This window comes from Mustela nivalis, assembly GCF_964662115.1.
Source record: "Mustela nivalis genome assembly, chromosome: 11".
Classification (NCBI taxonomy): Eukaryota; Metazoa; Chordata; class Mammalia; order Carnivora; family Mustelidae; genus Mustela; species Mustela nivalis.
In genome coordinates, this window is record NC_139030.1 from 44,564,842 (window position 1) to 44,584,866 (window position 20,025).

Sequence of the window (20,025 nt, forward strand, 5' to 3'; positions counted from 1 at the left end):
CATACAGAAATCACAAGTAGGCAGAGAGGCAGGCAGAGAGAGGCGGGGAGGCAGGCTCCCTGCTGAGCAGAGAGCCCGATGCGGGGCTCGATCCCAGGACCCTGAGATCATGACCCGAGCGGAAGGCAGAGGCTTTAACCCACTGAACCACCCAGGCGCCCCTATGGCCATTTCTTTAAGTAAAACATCAATGAAGTTTACCCACGGAGGAACTATCAAAGTTGGAGTTAGTCCTCTCAAACCCAGTCACTGCTTTTTCAACTAATTTTATGTAATACTCCAAATTCTTTGTCATCATTTCAATAATCTTCATAACGTCTTTACCAGGAGTAGATTCCATCTCAAGAAAATTACTTTCTTTGCTCATGCATAAAGAGCAGCTCCTCATTTGTTCAAGTTTTATCATGAGAGTAAAACAGTTCAGTCACATCTTTAGGCTCACTTCTAGTTCTCTTGCTGTTTCCACCACATGTGTAGTTAATTCCTTCCCTGAAGTCTTGAACCCCTCAAAATCATCGTGAGAGTTGGAGTCCGCTTCTTCCAAACTCCTCTGTTAATGTTGATATTTTGACCACTTCCCATGAATCACAAATGCTGTTAATGGAATCTAGAATGGTCGGTCTTTTCTAGAAGGTTTTCAATTTTCTTTGTCTAGATCCATCAGAAGAATCACTATCTCTAGTAGCTACATTTTTATAAAAAATGTATTTCTTAAATAAGACTCGAAAGAATTACTCCTTGATTCATGTGCAGCAGAACAGATATGTTTAGCAGGCAAGAAAATACTAATCTTGTTACACATCTCTTAAGTGTTTTGCGTGTCAGGTGCATTGTCAAGGAACAGTAACATTTTGAAAGGAATCTTTTTTTCGGAGCAGCAGTTCTCAACAGAGGGCTTAAAATATTCAGTAAACTATGTTGAAAAGATGTGCTGTCATCCAGAATTTGTTCCATTTATAGAGCACAGGCAGAGTAGATTGAGTGTAATTGTTAAGGGCCCTAAGATTTTCAGAATGATCAGGAGCATTGGCTGCAACTTAAAGTTACCAGCTGTATTAGCCCCCAACAAGAGAGCCTGTTCTTTGAAGCTTTGAAACCAGACATGAACTTTTTTCTAGCTATAAAAGCCCTGGATGGCATTTTCTTCCAATCTAAGGCTGTTTCATCTACATTAAAAATCTTTTGTTTAGTGTAGTCCCCTTCACTAATGATCTTAGCTAGATATTCTATATAACTTGTTGCAGTTTCTGTATTTTTTTTAAAGATTTTTAAAAATTATTATTTATTCAACAGAGAGATAAAGAGCACAGGTAGGTAGAGCGGCAGGGAGAGGGAGAAGCAGACTCCCTGCTGAGCAGGGAGCCTGATGTGAGGTTTGATCCCAGGACCCTGGGATCATGACCCGAGCCAAAGGCAGCTGCTTAACTGACTGAGCCACCCAGGCGCCCCTGCAGTTTCTGTATTAGCACTTGCTCCTTCAACTTCTACTTTTTAAAGATTTTATTTATTTTTCAGAGAGAGAGAGAGAGAGAGGGAGGGAGAAAACAAGCAGCAGGAGCAGCAGGCAGAGGGAGAAACAGACTCTCTGCTGAGCAAGGAGCCTGATGCAGGACTCTATCCCAGGACCCTGGGATCAGGACCTGAGCCAAGGCAGACACTTTAACCAGCTGAGCTACCCAGGCATCCCCACCTTCTACTTTTTATTTATTTATTTATTAAGATTTTATTTATTTGGCAGAGATCACAAGTAGACGGAGAGACAGGCAGGTAGACGGAGAGGCAGGCAGAGAGAGAGGGGGAAGCAGCCTCCCAGCTGAGCAGAGAACCTGATGTGGGGCTCACAACCTGAGCCGAAGGCAGAGGCTTTAACCTACTGAGTCACCCAGGCATCCCCACCTTCTACTTTTTTTTAAATTTTTTTTTTTTAAGATTTTATTTACTTATTTGAGAGAGAGACAGTGAGAGAGAGCATGAGTGAGGAAAAGGTCAGAGTGAGAAGCGGACTCCCCGTAAAGCTGGGAGCCCAATGTGGGACTCGATCTGGGGACTCCGGGATCATGACCTGAGCCGAAGGCAGTCGTCCAACCAACTAAGCCACCCAGGCGTCCCCCCACCTTCTACTTTTAAAAAAAAAATTTTTTTAAGTAATCTCTACACCCAGTGTGGGACTCGAGCTCAAGACCCCAAGATCAAGAGTTGCATGCTCTACTGATAGAGCTAGCCAGGTGCCCCCTTATCTTACTTACACTTTTATGTTCTGAAGGTGGTTCTGAAAGTGGCTTCTTTACTTATACCTCATGAACCAACTCTGCCAGCTTCCAACTTTTCTTCTGCAGCTTCCTCCTTCTCTCAGCCTTCTTAAAATTAAGGAGAGTTAGGGCCTTAGTCTGGATTAGGTTTTAGTTCAAAGGAATGTTGTAGCTAGTTTGATCTATTCAGACCACTTGAAGTTTCAGTTGTAAGGCTGTTTCATTTATCTTTTGCATGTTCGCTAAAATAGCACTTTTGATTTCCATCAAGAAGTTTACCTTTGCATTCACAGCTTGGCTACCTGTTTGGTCCAAGAGGCCTAGATTTTGGCCTGTCTCGGCTTTCAACATGCCTTCCTCACTAAACATAATCATTTCCAGTTTTTGGTTTAATGTGAGAGACGTGCCCTTCTTCCTTTCCCTTGAACATTTAGAGGCCATTGTAGGGTCATTAATTGGTCTACTTTTCAATACTGTTGTGTCTCAAGACAACACAGGGAAGCAGAAAGAGAGGGAGAGAGATGGAGGAGCTGGTAAGTGGAACAGTTAGAATTTACAGAACACTTACCAGTTAAGTTTGCTGTCTTATGTGGATGTAGTCCCTGGCACCCTGAAGCAATTGTAATAGTAACATCAAAGATCACTGATCACAAGTCACCATAACAAATATAGTAAGAGTGAAGAAGCTTGAAATGTGCAAGAATTACCAAAAGGAGACACAAAGGCATGAAGTGAGCAAATGCTGCTGGAAAAAAATGGCACCAATAGAATTGTTCCATGCAGTGAAGACTGCCAAAAACCTTCTGTTTATAAAAAATGAACTGTCTGTGAGGCATAGTAAAGTGAAGCTCAATAAAATAAGATACACCTGTATAAGAAAAACATATACAGTAACTAGGGTAGGGTTGCAGTGGTAAAAGAGAGGTCTTTACATCTGTGTGTTTCAAGTTACCAAAAAAAAGTACTGTTTAATGTGTTTCAGAGTCATTAATCTTAACACTGCATGCATAAAACATAAGCTGTATAGGCCAGGCCAGGTATAGCTTGCTAGCTTAATCTTCTTGCCTTTCTCTTGAAGTGAAGACCAGAAGTCCATCTTGCTGTTTTCTAGGGTGTTAGTTCCTGGTCTTTTGTGAGCAACTGCTAAAATAAGAACACAACACTCTGTAGGAAAATCTGAAGCCCTACTTAAAAATACACATTTCCCTGAAAAACAATTGCAGAAATTTATCTCTGCCTAGAAAATATGAACCTTTACACAGAGACATTTGTCCTTTGAACTGCTGCTCCATTTATAGTCCTTATTTTACATTTGTATAGCTAAATATCCCCTTCAGGTCCCTTTCCCTTAAAGGAACAGTCTGTAAAACAGAATTTTGATGCCAGCTTTGAAATGAGAGTTTTCCAGCTTCTAGTATTCTCATCAGAGTTTTAAACATGAAGACTGTTTCAGCAGCCTTATTCAAGGTAAAGTGCATTCCTTCTTTTCAATAGTCTGCAATAGGGACATCTCCAAAGTTCATACACAGCCTAATAATGAGAGTTCAGTCCTTAAATAATGGTAGAGGAGAGTCTGCTTTCTCTTTTAATCTTGTTCCAGGATGACTGCCTTTTTCTAATGGAATTGGTAACTTGGTTTTCTGCCAGGTTTTTACCCAGACCCGCTTGGGCACTCCATTACTTACATAATGGTCCTGTGTTAATCGTTTCTGAGTTTTGTGGACTGCATATGTGAATTTATCCTCTCAAACTACAACTTACTTAGGTTGTTTCTTTGCTCTTGCATTGTTATTCTGGTCTTCAGATTTCTCTCTCTTTTCTTTGTCACCTACAGATTGGCCTTTTATATTTAGAGAAGTTCTTTATGAACACTGGTCTTGCTCCTTGGCCACTGGCAGGACTTTCTGCTTTTGAAAGCTCCCTTCAGTGGACTGCTAAGACATTTCTACAAGGTATCCAACCATCTTACATTTTCAGGTGAGGTGTATAATGACAGAAATGTTGACTGGTATTCATTTTCTTCTTTTTCTTTATTATAGATGCTCCAATTTTTAACTAAGCACATGACGAAATTAAGAATTTATTTCTCAGCCTGGTATAGCTGTTACATTCTGGTGTATGGAATGTAAATAAAAGTTTCCTGTGAGTTGTTGGAAATAGCAGGCTATTGCTCATCTCATTCTCTTTCCTGCTATCTGATCAGCAGATGTTATGGTTAGACCTTAAGCACTTATTTTAAACCATGAAGGGGACACCACATATTGAGGATGGGAAAACAACAAAATAGAAGGAGCCTAATGATCATGATTTGGGATTACCTGTGCTTTTATGTGAGAGAAATTAACTTCTGAATCATTTAAGCCATTGTTTTGAGTTTTCTGTCACTCATAACTATTTCATCAGTTAATAGCTGATAGAGCTGTTAACAAATGAAAAGCATATGAACTGGGTCCCCTGGATGGTATGCTACAGCCCTGACACAAGAAGAAATTTTTATCTCTAAATAAAAAGTGGAAGAAAAGAAAACAAATGTTATCATCTCCACTCAGAATTTTGATGATCAGATTCAGCACTGCCATTTCACCTATTATGTATGACTACCCCCTGCACCCCATTAAAAAGCTACATTTTTCTCCTTTCACCAAGATTCCATTGCTCTACTTCCATCTTTGAAGCTGTTACACCTCTAGGTAGCATTTTGCTAGGAATTACAGGTGACCACAGATATCTTCCTGGAGCGTTGAAACTTTTAGAGGGAACCTTAATTTTTATATCAGAAAATAATGGCATGAAAGACAAACTTGACATACATTTTTAAAGTAAATACTTAAACATTTTTGTGTCAGAGTTCAACTGCATGAGCCTATTTCCTCAGATCTCAGAGAGTAAGGTGTTCAGTCTTTTTTCTGCCTCTCCTTTGTCCTAGGGATACTCAGATGGACGCTTGAGAAGCAGTGCTTACTTGATTAGAGCTAAGCGATTCCTGGCAGCAGTCAATAAAGCTCATGGCCCACCAGTTAGAAAGGTAAGATGCAAAATGTAAAAATTTTTTTTAAATTTTTTTAATTTTCCAGTTGTCTCTCAAATATTACTGAATTCAGCAGGTGCTTCCAGATTGTATCCTCAGGGTGCTAGTGTCCTACCATATTGATAGTGTTTAGTAGGAAAAAAAAAAATTGGAGGTTTAGTAAATTTGGAAATGTTCTTTTGGAGGTACAGTGCATATCCACAAAGAAAAGCACACAAAGACTTAACATTAAATTGTTTAATTTTTTTTTGAAAGATTTTATGTATTTGTTAGGGAGCATAGTAGGGAGAAAGGCAGACAGAGGGAAAAGCAGGCTCCATACTAAGCGAGGAGCCTGAGGAGGGACTCGATCCTAGGAGCTTGGAATTGTGATCTGAGCTGAAGGCAGACACTTAACTGACTGAGCTACCCAGGTGTCCCAAATTGTTTAATTTTAATTCAGAGCCTTCTAAACTTAACCTGACTAGGGAATTCTCTATAGCAAAGGGATCCCCCCATATGAAGGTCCCAATTCTTCTAGGATTTTATACATGATAGTAACAGGAATTACTCGTTGAGGGGCACCTGGGTGGCTCAGTGGGTTAAAGCCTCTGTCTTAGGCTCAGGTCATGATCCCAGAGTCCTGGGATCAAGCCCTGAATCAGGCTCTCTGCTCAGCAGGGGGCCTGCTTCCTCCTCTCTCTCTCTGCCTGCCTCTCTGCCTACTTGTGATCTCTGTCTGTCAAATAAATAAATAAAATCTTAAAAAAAAAAAAAAAAGGATTACTCGTTGAAGTATATCCTTTCTTTCTTTTTTTTAAGTGCCCAATATGGGGCTTAAACTCAGGACCCCAAGATCTAGAGTCACGTGCTCTACCTACTGAGCCAGCCCAACGCTCTGAAGTATTTTCTGTAGTCCAAAAATATTTTGGATAAAAAGTATTGCCCATTTGAAGGCTGTACATGGTAACTGAAATATCAACATTTATTTGCTTTTGTATTGAGTTAAATCAACAAAATTTAGTTCCATGATTATTCACACTGATCAGAAATATTAATAGGAAGTTGTACAGCTCTCAAATACACCTTTTTTTTTTAAAGATTTTATTTATTTATTTGATAGAGAGAGATCACAAGTAGGCAGAGAGGCAGGCAGAGGGAGAGGAAGGGAAGCAGGCTCCCCGCTGAGCAGAGAGCCCGATGCGGGACCCGATCCCAGGACCCTGAGATCATGACTTGTGGCTTAACACACTGAGCTACCCAGGTGCCCCTCTCAAATACACCTTTATTGAAAATCTTCACAGTGTGGTGATTTTAAAGTTATAAAATGCAGTAGTTTCTCGTTCTAAGCCATTTATAGTTTGGGGATATAGCTTCTAGAAATGGAAGCCATTTATAGTTTGGGGATTTAGCTTCTAAAAATGGAAGGAAAATTTTGGTAAATTAAATGTGATCTGGCATACAAAATCTTTAAAAACATGGTAATCTAGTGATAGACTTTGTTAGATATATCAAGATATACAAGCAGATTGATTGGCCTGTGCTGTTACATCTGAATCTGAAGGTTCAAATCAAAAGAGAAACCATGTGTAAATGTACAGCTAATTTGCACAAAATTTAGAAAATAAATATATATGTATAATGTATTAGAAAAATAATTTTTTTTAAAGTAATTTTTTTTTAAAGATTTATTTATTTGACAGAAGGAGATCACAAGTAGGCAGAGAAGCAGGCAGAGAGAGAGAAGGAAGCAGGCTCCCTGCTGAGCAGAGAGCCTGATTCGGGGCTTGATCCCAGGACTCTGGGATCATGACCTGAGCCGAAGGCAGAGGCTTTAATCCACTGAGCCACCCAGGTGTCCCTTGAAAAGGTAATTTTTAAGCAGGAAACTTTAAGGAGGAAAGTAAGGCAAACTTTTTCTTGCACACTGATATATATATAATATATATATGTTAAATAATTTTTGAGCTACTTGACCAACTTAAATGTTCAAATCCTCATTTGGTTAGAATTGATTTCCATAAAATGTAATTCCAGGGGCACCTGGGTGGCTCAGTCAGTTAAGTGGTCAACTTTTTTTTTTTTTTAAGATTTTATTTATTTATTTGACAGAGATCACAAGTAGGCAGAGAGAGAGGAGGAAGCAGGCTCCCCGCTGAGCAAAGAGCCCGATGTGGGGCTCGATCCAGGACCCTAGTATCATGACCTGAGCTGAAGGCAGAGGCTTTAACCCACAGAGCCACCCAGGTGCCCCAAGTGTTCAACTTTTGATTTCAGCTCAGGTCATGCTCTCAGGGTTACGAGATCGAGTCCTGTGTCAGGCTCTGCACTCAGTGGGGAGTCTGCTTCTTCCTCTTCCCCCAACCCCCCGAGACTTTTTCTTCCTCCCTCCCTCTCTCCCTGTGCCCTTCCCCCTACATGTGTGTGTTCCCACCCCCTCAAAAGTAAATAAATCTTTTTTGAAAAAATGTAGATTCCATGAGGGCAGGGACTGTGTCTGTATCATTGTACCCTTAAGTGCAGCACAATTTCTGTCTTCCTACATGTACTCAATAAATATTTATTGACTAAATGACTAAGTAAATGAGTGATCTGAATTTCAGGGTAGAGAGAGTAGATGGAGGGTGAGCAGTTACTAAGATGGGTAGGTGGGAAATGAGCACATTCTAGACTGAGATAGAGCAGATTAAAAGTCTGTATGAAACTAGAGCCAAGGGATTAAGGAGTAGCATAAGACTGGGCTAGAAGGCAGGGGTCAGTCCATATGCAATGGTCTGAAGGCAGTATTATGGATTTGAGGCCTTATCCTAAACATTTCTTTTTATAACTGATCCTTTCCTCTCATTTTGATGGGTACTGCTGGTGTGCAAGTCATCATTCTCTTCTGAATTTAGCAGTAGTTTGTACTGACTTTCTTATGCATAGTGTTGCCCTTTAATCCATCCTCCATACTTCTGTTAGATCTTGCAGAAATTCCCCTTTGATTATCTAGTTCATCATCATAAAATCTTTACATTTTTTTTACAGCAGAATAAAGCACACTTATTCTTTAAAGGGCCAGATAATGGATATTTTAGACTTTATAGGGGTCACATATGGTCTCTGTTGCTTATTCTCCTGCCACCCCCGCCCATTTAAAAATGTGAAAAACTTGCTTAGCTCAACATTTTGGCACAGGCCTATATTTATAACCTCCGAGTGGCAGTGGGATGGGGGTGGTGAGGGTGGAATCCAAACTCCTTGCCAGGGTTTGCTTCTCTTTCTGGCCTTATCTCTATTCCCTTCAACCTTATATACACATGCTTCAGCCATCAGAAATTCCTAAAGATCCCTCAGTGTACTCTGCTTCATTGTGATTCTACACTTTTGCTGTCTTCTCTGCTGAAAACATCATTCCTCGCTACCTGATGCCTCTACCGTTGAGACTGTACTCAGGCACTACTTCTTCAGTAGTAGCCTTCCCAGACCCTCTCTCCACATTTGGCCATGTACTTTTCTTAGTTAGGGGTTAGAAACTTAGCCAAATGAATTCAGGTTTTTTTTTTTTTTTTTTTTTTAAAGGGCTCATACTCAGAATACAGAAGACTTGCATGATTCAGTCACAGAAAGCATAGCCAGGCATTACAGAAACTACTTTCCTTCTTGGCTGCGTGGTTTCTCATCTCTGTTTTTCTGTGCCTATCCCCTTCTGGGTTTCATTAATTTCCTAACAGTATGAATATGATAGTAAATGTCTACCAGTCTGGAGTATGATTTGGAATCTCTGCTGCCCACCTCTGTTTGGCTGATTTTTTTTCTTTTTACAAATTTTCTGAAGAGGTAATCTGATTGGCTTTGCTTAGGTGTCTTCCCTGGTTCACCTGAGGCAAGTATGTTAGGGTCTGGGATATTACAGGATTGCCCTTCACTGGTAATCTGGGTCTCCCAAGGAGAGTGTTGCTGAGGAGAGATGACCAGCTCCATAATCTTAATCTCCCATGTTCACATAGTGCCTGTGTATATCTTTATTATTATATGTATATCACTGAATTATACTTGTTTGTCCTTACTAATTTGATTTTGAGGGCAACACCATATCTCTTATTCTTAATATCGCATAAGGTACAAAATAGGCAGATATTTTCCAAATGCATTTTATAAAGTAGTTGTATTGGAAATTTTAGGGAATGCTATGCATTGTACCTATCATCTAGTATTATCCATATTTTAGAAACCTGCTTTGAAACTTGAGTAAATGCTTTTACAATAAGAAATTATAACATTTATAGTCCTGCGGCTAACTAGAGGATCAGTAAAATTAACATTTTAGAATCCACAGATTTTTGGGTGCCTGACTGGCCCAGTCAGAAGAGCATTCAGCTTTTGATCTCGGACTTGTGAATTCGAGCCCATGTAGGGTGTAGAGATCACTTAAATTAAAAAAATTTAAAATATTTTTTTAATTAAAAAAAGACGCTAGGAATTTTTGAACTTAATCACCAGAAATTGACTTGCTCCCTACCATTTTTTTAAAGATTTTGTTTTTAAGTAATCTCCACCTGACATGGGGCTCAGACTCACAACCCTAAGGCCAAGAGTCACATGTTCATTGACCGAGCCAGTCAAGCATCCTTCTCCTTCCCATTTTTAAAGCTTCATTTACCCACCCTATCTTCTATGAAGTAAGTTGGTTTCTTTCTTTCTTGTTTTTGATGGAGATTAAAGAAAAGCCAGGTATTTTTATCAGCTGAATCATTTGAATGATACTATTCCCATGCCATTTTGAATTCTGTTATTAATGACCTAAAGGATCATCTTGCTTTGACACATTCCATATTTAAAAAAAGGAACTAATACGACAGATAATTGTCTGATATCATCTGAGTTTTTATTCAGGTATGGTAATTGTTCCATCGTGGTTCTCTTTGCTCTTAACCTTGCAGTATAAAAGTGATTTTTCTACTCTTTCACATCCCATAATATGAAAGTTATAAACCAGAAACAAGCAGAGAATCGTTAGAGAATCATGTTTTGTAGTATTTTTCTCATAACTACTCCTAAACACTACATGGCACTAATTATATAGTGGGTATATAGTACATTATTATAGTGCAAATAACTATAATTTTAAACCCCTTCTGTAAGTTTTTCCATTTTTAATTTTTTAGTTCAGGAGCTTTTAAGAGTGAGTTGCCAGCAAGATGTCCCATTATACCAAATACTTTATTTTCTACAATAAGACATTTTCCTACACAATACAGCCCTGAGAATCAGTAAGTTAACATTGATATATTGCTATCATCTAATCTGCAAATCACATTTAAATTTTGCCAGTTGTTCCAATAATGTCCTTTTATAGCAAAAAAATTCTGTCTAGAATTCACATTGGAGTTAGTTGTCATGTCACTCATCTTTTTTAATCTGAAATAGTTCTTCAATCTTTTCATGGGTTTGATGACTTGAGCACCTTAGAAGATGAAAGACTAGTTATTTTGAAGCGTTTACCTCAATTTGGGGTCGTGTAATATTTTACATGATTAGATTCCGGTTTTTTATGTTTTTGACATTACTTCATAGAAGTGATTCTGAGCATCCTGTTGGAGGACATGATACTGGTTTTCCTTATTTCTGATTTTGTTAACTTGAATCATTTGAGTAAGTTGATACTTGCCAGAGTTTTGTAATTAAAATATATTTTATCAGGAGATATTTTGGAGGATATAAATGTTCTGTCTTATCGAATGTTGAATTTATTCTTTTATATTGGTGTGGATTAATAGAATCCTATTTTATTCACGATATAATCCATTACTGTCATTATTTATTTTGATTCTGCAATTGTTTCAGATTTGACTACGTTATAGCCAAATTCATAACCAAGTCCTTCTTTATTTTCTTGCAAAAGATATTCAAGGTCCATCCTGTATTTGCCCTACCCTAGCCCTGGAACCAGACAATTCTTAAAGGAGCCCAGGTTCCTTTCGGTAAAGGATGGTATTTAGACATTAAGATCTGGGTGCCTTGTAGATGTATTGCTTTGAGGGTATCCATGTTCTCAGGCCCTCAGTAGACACAGCTAGGGAAATATATGAACATATATGCAGATATATATGTACATATTATCATCTATACCTTCATATCTCTGTTGCTGTACCTTTATATCTCTTTTGAAAGTTAGGAATTCACACCAATATCTCCAATTTTCATCTGATTACCAAGATTCATTCTGTATAATTACCTTCACCTCTAGTGTGAATTTACCTTTACCCATTACATCCTTGATATATCTGTGTATTCTGTCAATCTCTATGTGTGTGTATAATGAATCACCTGTTGCTACCGTGCCCACTCCTCCTCATTATGTAGATGTTCTCCATCTTGGGCCCTGGTATACTATGCTGGACTGATACCACTTCTGTCACTCACCTCATATGGTTGCCTCCTCCTACTTCCCCAGCTACTCTATATCCACGGACAGTTTTCTCTCTCTGCCTCAGCTATGACACTCTGGACTGTCTGCTTCCCAATAGCCTGTCTAAGCTGCTTTTCATTAGGACGTCCTTATATATGCTTTTTATGGAGGCTTGATTTTTGTATTTTAAGTTATAAGAAATGGTTTGCTAGTTAATTTCTCCCATTTTCTTCAATTCATTTTTCCTTGAAATGTTCTTCTTTACTATTTTCTTATAGGCATCTCATATGTATGATTTTATTTGATAGTAGATCTGTTGAATGGTTCTGAAAGTCCTAAAGGGTCTTTCTACACTACTTTTATTTATTTATTTATTTATTTATTTTAAGGTTTTTTATTTTTATTTTTATTTGACAGAGATCACAAGTAGGCAGAGAGTTAGGTAGAGAGAGAGGAAGGGAAGCAGGCTCCCTGCTGGGCAGAGAGCCTGATGTGTGGGGCTCGATCCCAGGACCCTGGGATCATGACCTGAGCCAAAAGCAGAGGCTTTAACCCACTGAGCCACCCAGGTGCCCCTATTTATTTTATTTTATTTATTTATTTTAACGCTACTTTTCTTTTAGATGTGGTTTACATAAAGTTACATAAAGTTTCTATATGGTTGGTAGTCATAGAATAGCAAGTTGATATACATAGTGTATAGCAAGGCATACCAGCTGGCAGGCACAATATAACATTAAAAATGTTTTGTTTTTTTTTTTAAAGATTTTATTTATTTATTTGACAGTAGATGGAGAGGCAGGCAGAGAGAGAGAGAGAGGGAGGGAGGGAAGCAGGCTCCTTGCTGAGCAGAGAGCCTGATGCGGGACTCCATCCCGGGACCCTGAGATATGACCTGAGCCGAAGGCAGCAGCTTAACCCACTGAGCCACCCAGGCGCCCCAACATTAAAAATGTTCTTGACCCATTTTTTTAACCTTGAGTAAGTTGCCCTTTGGTACCTCATTTGTGAAGGTTAGGTAGAAATTTTACTTCTAAGCTTATCAAAGATTATTACAAACACAAAATATTCTTTTAAAAGTGTACCAAATTAGGGGCGCTTGGGTGGCTCAGTGGGTTAAAGCCTCTGCTTTCAGCTCAGGTCATGGTCCCGGGGTCTTGGGATCGAGCCCTGCATCGGGCTCTCTGCTCAGCGGGGAGCCTGCTTCCTCCTCTCTCTCTGCCTGCCTCTCTGCCTACTTGTGATCTCTCTCTCTCTCTCTCTCTCTGTCAAATAAAGAAATAAATAAAATCTTAAAAAAAAAAAAGTGTACCAAATTAAAGCCATATCATCAAAGTAAAATGGTTGTGACATTAGAATTTATTTAGGTTGGGGTACCTGGGTGGCACAGTTGGTTAAGCGTCCAACTCTTAATTTCTGCTCAGGTCATGATCACAGGGTGGTGGAATCTGTGCTCAGCATAGAGTGCCTGAGATTCTCCCTCCCTTTTCTGCCCTTCCCACTTTTGGGTTCTCTCTCTCTCTCAAATAAATAAATAACTTTTTTTAAAGTTCATTTAGGTCGTAGTATTTTCACATTTAATTTTTAATCATTTGCAATGTTCTGAAAATCACATTTAAACATTTTTTTTAAAGATATGAAATAATGTAGTATATTTATTTTTTTAAAGTACAACCACAGCTATAAAGTAGGGAAATTTAAAGAAGACAAAGACCAAATCTGTTTCGTACACAGGATTGGGCATTCTAATACACAATATGACATGAATCTTTCCAAACAAGTTGTTAAGAAACAGCTCCCATGTTTAGTGTTAAAAATAAAGCAGTCTTAATTGTACTACTGGGTATTTACCCCAAAGATACAGATGTCGTGAAAAGAAGGGCCATCTGTACCCCAATGTTTATAGCAGCAAGGGCCACGGTCGCCAAACTATGGAAAGAACCAAGATGCCCTTCAACGGACGAATGGATAAGGAAGATGTGGTCCATAAACACTATGGAGTATTATGCTTCCATCAGAAAGGATGAATACCCAACTTTTGTAGCAACATGGACGGGACTGGAAGAGATTATGCTGAGTGAAATAAGTCAAGCAGAGAGAGTCAATTATCATATGGTTTCACTTATTTGTGTAGCATAACAAATAACATGGAGGACATAGGGAGATGGAGAGGAGAAGGGAGTTGAGGGAAATTGGAAGGGGAGGTGAACCATGAGAGACTATGGATTCTTGAAAAACAATCTTAAGGTTTTGAAGAGGCGGGGGGGTGGGAGGTTGGGGGAGCCAGGTGGTGGCTATTATGGAGGGCATATACGGCATGGAGCACTGGGTGTGGTGCATAAACAATGAATTCTGTTACACTGAAAAGAAATTTAAAAAAAATCTAATTATAATCTGGACTATAAGTCAAAGAATGGAGAGCAAAGAATGAAATTTAAAATATAAAACAGAAAAATAAAAAAATAAAGCAGTCTTCTCATTTAGAAAAATCAAGACAGCATTTGATTAATAAAGCCTATTTTTTTATAAGATTTTATTATTTGAGGAAGAGAGAGTGGAGTAAGTGAGAACACAAGTCGGGGAGTGGGGGAGCAGCAGAGGGAGAGGGAGAAGTAGACTGCCTGCTGAAGAGAGAGCCTGATGTGAGACTCAGTCTTAGGCCCCCAGGATCATGAGCTGAAGGCTTAACTGACTGAGCCACCCAGGTGCCCCAATAAAGCCTGTTCTTCCCTCAGTTTTAAAATGCTTGTTGCTTGTCTTCCAGTTATCATAAGATCTCTCTGATATGAGAAATTTGAGAGGGAGGGTGGGGGGGGGGTTGCGGGAGGTTGTGGGAAGCAGGGAAGGGAAAAATGAAACAGGATGGGATCGGGAGGGAGACAGACGGTAAGAGACTCAATCTCACAAAACAAACTGAGCCTTGCTGGCGGTGGGGGGGCGTAGGGATAGGGTGTTTGGGTTGTGGACACTGGGGAGGGTATGTGTTGTGGTGAGTGCTATGCAATGTGTAAGCCTGATGATTCATAGATCTGTACCCCTGGAGGAAATAATACATTATATGTTAATAATAAAAAACTAAAAAAATAAAAAATAAAATGCTTGTCTTCATTCAGAAACTGTAAATTCATGAGAAAAATTATTTTTCTGTGGTATAGAAATACCTGGAACAACAAAATACAAAATATTCCATTTTTTAATGAACAAAAGTGTTTTCCCTCCCAAAATGTAAAAATCTAGCAAATAAAACAAACATTATGCTTCAGATAGAGAAACACTAGTAATTTGCTTATGGAAGATTTGGTGGTAACATTTTGTTATTTTGGTGATTTGGTATTTGGTGGTAACATTTTTGTCTGTCCTAAATATAAAAGCACTTCAACAAAAGAACCAGGCCATTATTATTTAAGGTCTATTCCTCCACCCAGTTTCCTTATCTGAATAGAAACTCATCGGTTTCTGTAGAATTTTGGCTATAGGAATAGACCACAGGAAAAGTCTGAAATATCTAAAAGTCATTTGGCTGGAGAAAAGTGTTTTCTTAAAATTTGAAAGTAGTCATTCATCACTTTGTACTTAAATGCATTCCTCAGCAAACATCTTCCCTACAAGCCTTTAGAATAAAGTATGGGGTGGGGCGCCTCTGCCTTTGGCTCAGTCATGATTCCAGGGTCCTGGGGGGTCGAGCCCCACATTGGGCTCTCTCTGCTCAGCGGGGAGCCTGCTTCCTCCTTTCTCTGCCTGCCTCTCTGCCTACTTGTGATCTCTGTCAAATAAATAAAATATTAAAAAAGAAATAAAGCACGGGATCGGGCTTCTGGAAAGGGTTGCTTCTAGCTGGAGCACCTACAAGCAGGATATTCTTGCAGGCATTCTGCATGCAGTACTGCTAAAGCTCCGCAGACACCTGGGATACCTTGGTCCTCTCCATGCCTGCCTCCAGCTTGACCTGTTCCATTGAGCCACTGCTGCAGACATTTACACTGGCTCTAGAAAACATGGCAGAGGTGCTGGGCTCTTGACCTAGTAATTTCATTTCATTTCTAGAAATTCCTTTTATGAATTTTTTTTTTTTAAGATTTTATTTATTCAGGGGCATCTGGGCAGCTTAGTGGGTTAAAGCCTCTGCCTTCAGCTCAGGTCATGATCCCAGGGTCCTAGGATCAAGCCCCATATCTGGCTCTCTGCTCAGTGGGGAGCCTGCTTCCCCCCGCCCCCACCTGCTGCTCTGCATACTTGTGATCTCTCTCTGTCAAATAAATAACTAAAAATAAAAGAGAAAAAAATTTTATTCATTTAATAGGGGGAGATCACAAATAGGCAGAAAGGCAGGCAGAGAGGGGGAAGCAGGCTCCCTGCTGAGCAGAGAGCCTGATACGGGGCTCAATCCCAGGACCCTGAGGTCATGACCTGAGCTGAAGGGAGAGCCTTAACCCACTGAGCCACCCAGGCGCTCTGCCTCCTGTGAAAATTATTATAGGTATTGCGTATAGATTCATTATCAAGAATATTAGCTGATGATAAAAATCTAATAATAGTGGTTTAAGCAAAAAAAAAATCCACTAATAAAGAATTAGTGAAAATATGCCATAACCTATATGATGGAATACTATATAGCCATTAAAAATTACATCTAATGTTTAATAATATTACTATTTAATAATGTGGCAGAATTTAGGTAATTGTATTTTAAAGAAGGCTGTAACCCTGCCTTTACAATTTGTAAAGCTGTGTATCCCTGTACATTAGTAAGACTGGAATATGTACTCTGTGGATTGCTGAACAGTAAGTGGTGATATTTTAGGTGAATTTTATTTTTTCTTTTTGCTTTTCTGTATTTTTATGGGAGCAAATTTAAAGTTCCTTACTATGTCTTAGTTCAGTAGATAAAGTTCAGTTCGTATTAGCAAATAACGGTGACCTTCTTCTGAATCCCAGGCTTCTACCTTAAAGGTTTTTTAGAATTATGTAAGACTCATAATTTATGTGGGATACCTAACAGTGGAAATTGCTGTGGCTATGTTGTAACAAAATTCAAAGTATACCAACTTTCAAAGTATACCTTAAGTTTGGGGTTCGAAAGTAAAATTCATAAGAGCAATGAAATAGAGAAACATTTTGGCGGGACCATGTACATGTTTATACATGCAGTTGTCGTAGTAACCTGGAAAGAAGTCTGCACTGCATGTTTGATTAGCTTATGTGAACTCCCTCACAATCCTGAAAGCTTCTTGAAAGCAGGTACCTATCTTAGCTCACCACTACATCCCTGGCATCTGGCAAAGTGCCAGACTCAAAGTATACACTCAAATATTTGTTGGTTGAAAGAAAAAAAGAGGTAACTCTGATGGCACTGTATCATGGGGTCTAGAAAGATAAAGGACTATTAAAAGAAGAGTTAAAACTGAGATTAGAGAAACAAAAGGACGTTTAAATTTTGTCTAGAATCCTGTTGTGTATTCTTTATGACAGTGATTCTCCTACCAGTGTAGGTTTGGATGTTTGCTAGAGAATGGTGTGGTATATTAACAATTCTCTATAGTCATCAAATTCTCCAATAACTTAGAGTTTAACAAAGCCTCCTTTCCCCTATGAGCATATTTCCAGCTTTGCTGTAAAAGGGAGATGATCCTCGAGGCACCTGGGTGGTTCAGTCGGTTAAGCATCTGCCTTTAGTTCAGGTCATGATCCCAGGAGACTGGGATCAAGCCCTGCATCAGGCTGCCTGCTCAGCAGGGAGTCTGCTTCTCCTCCCTCCGCCCTCCCCGACTTGTACTCTCTCTCAAATAAATAAAATCTATATTTAAAAAAGAGATAAGCCTAGCTGTAGAGGCTTGAGATTCTGTTTAAGGAAGAGATAGTATTTAGGCCTCCTAAAACACCATCATTTATGTCTCAGGGTCCTTCAACTGTTGTATTGATAACTACTTCAGCTAGGTTTTAGAAAATAATAAGGAATAGGAATTTTTGTTGGTTGGCTAGGAAATAGGCTGATATGTAGGTAAGGAACTTTTTTTGTAGTGAAAGGGGGCAGTTGTAATGGTGAGGAGTAGAAAAGATGAGAGAGAAAAGGGTACCACGGGCTCATTCCCTTAGAAAGCATTTCTGGAACTCTCAGTTTAGTTCCTGCACTACCTGTGTATTCTCATAGTGTGTTAACTTTTATTCTTACCAAAGGAATTGAAACTATATTTTCATAGTCCTCTTTTCTTCTGCTAGATTAAAAGTCTCTCAAGTACAGAAACTCTTTTCATCTTTGTGTCTTAGGATATATTTGGTGTTTAAATGTTTCTTCAACTTAACTGAATTTAAATTTTGCTTTGAATTTTCATAGCAATGTAAACTGTATTTTATTAGTTTTAGAAGAGTTTTTTGAGGTAGACTAAACTTATTTGAGTTCATATCATATGGCTATTTATTCATTCCTTAATATTTATGAGTAAATGGTGCTGTGAGGTAGGCACTGTTTTAGGTAATTAACCCAAAGATAAATTCCTTGCCCTCATTAAGCTCACATTCTATAGGTAATGACAGAAATATAACTTTTATAGATTCCCTTTGGATTATTTTAGTGTTCTTTTCCCTCTTCTCACAGACAGCATGCTAAATTTGGATGTGAATGGAGAAACAGAACCCTACCAGATACGAATTTTGCCTGGAAACCAAGGAAAAAACTTCCTTCTTCTATCTGCTATACCAAATCACCCATAACTCAAATACTCAGAACTGTAGCTATTTATACGTTCTTCCACAGGAATTGTCCAGTTTTTCTGAGCAATACATTCTTGAAAACCACATTTACAAGCAAAATTATGAAAAATAATTTTTTTCTCTATTCATCAGTGTCTTATTTGAATAAGCATATAGTTACTCTTCACCACTGGATGGAGTTTCAGTGAATGTTAAGATGAGGTATTTGCAGAATTATTTATTATTACTATTTTTTCAGCAATCTCCATACCCAGCGTAGGTTTAGAAGTTGTAACTCTGAGATCAAGAATCACATGCTCTTCCAGCTGATCCAACCAGGCCCCCCAAGCAGAGTTTTTAAAGTGGGCCACTGACCTGGATAGTTTCAACATGTTGTACTTGTTCTTAAACTAATACCAGAGATGCACAGGTAGTGAAAGTCAGTTAAGCATCCAACTTGGTTTTGGCTCAGCTCCTGATCTCATTGGTCATGAGATCAGGCCCCATGTTGCCCCTGCACTCAGAGGGCGTCTGCTTGGATATTGTCTCCCTCTGCACCTTCTCTCTCTTTCTCTCAAGTCTTTTGTAAAAACCTTAATATCAAGTAAATAAGTTATAATACTGTGGAAGAGGGAGATGCTTACATAGATGAACTATATTATGGGACAAATAGAATTTTGATGAATTAGGCTGAGAACTTGATCATCACTAAGACTGTATTTTAAGAAGTTAAAAACTTTCCAAATAGATATTTTAAAATGCTACATCTCCTCTTTCTCATCAGATTTCCAAAGTCAGGAGTTTTACTCTTTCAATAGCTGCCTTTCAACCACTACCCTAAGGACTGAATTAAATGTTTTTTCTCCTTTTACTCTCTGTGATGGAGTTGGATATATACATACCTATGTTTAAGGCATTAATATGGATATTCATATTGTAGGAGCAGTATTCTTTACCTCTTATAAAGATTCTTAAGAGTGACAGGATTTGGGACGCCTGGGTGGCTCAGTTGGCTAAGTGGCTGCCTTCGGCTCAGGTCATGATCCCAGCGTCCTGGGATCTAGTCCCACATTGGACTCCTTGCTCGGCGGGGAGTCTGCTTCTCCCTCTGCCTCTGCTCGCTCTCTCTCCCTCTCTCTCTGACAAACAAATAAAATCTTTAACAAAAAAAAAAAAAGAGTGACAGGATTTGGGGGCACCTGAGTGGCTCAGTCGGTTAAGCATCTGCCTTCAGCTCAGGTCATGATCTCAGAGTCCTGGGATCAAGCTCTGCATTGGGCTCCCTGTTTGTCAGGAAGCCTGCTTTTCCCTCTCCCACCGCTTGTGTTTCCTCTCTTGCTGTATGTCTCTTTCTGTCAAATAAATTAAAAAAAAAATTTTTTTTAAGTGACAAGGTTTGGGGTTGACAGTAGTCCAAAGAATAAAATTATTCAGGTGTTTTTATTTCCTGTGTTTCAAGCAGTGTTTAGAAAACTATTTTTAACAGAGTGAAACCACTTTGTTTTTGTTTTGTTTTTTTCAGTATCTTTGCCATGAAAAAGAGGACGTGATAAGTTGTTCAACTTATGAAATTCAAGTTACATGTGAATTCTGCCAGGTATGTATACAGTATTTGGTATTTTTACCAATTTTTCATATTTTAGATCATAAAAATTTTTATAGTCATTTCTTGATAAATATTTCAGTATTTC

The 20,025-nt window shown here is 38.8% G+C and overlaps 1 protein-coding gene across 6 annotated transcripts in view; it reads left to right on the forward strand.

Moving 5' to 3' along the window:
- The window catches only part of ATF2 (activating transcription factor 2), an 84,930-nt gene that overhangs the window by 11,124 nt on the left and 53,781 nt on the right, over positions 1-20,025 (forward strand). For 2 of the 6 annotated variants that reach the window (XM_082689530.1, XM_082689533.1), the window contains exons 2-4: positions 4,084-4,226; positions 5,176-5,274; positions 19,857-19,931. In XM_082689530.1, the coding sequence (XP_082545656.1) occupies positions 19,900-19,931 (32 nt within the window). In that variant the 5' untranslated portion in view covers positions 4,084-4,226; positions 5,176-5,274; positions 19,857-19,899. The remainder of the gene's footprint in view (positions 1-4,083; positions 4,227-5,175; positions 5,275-19,856; positions 19,932-20,025) is intronic. The other 4 variants (XM_082689531.1, XM_082689535.1, XM_082689532.1 and 1 more) reach the window with 2 other exon arrangements.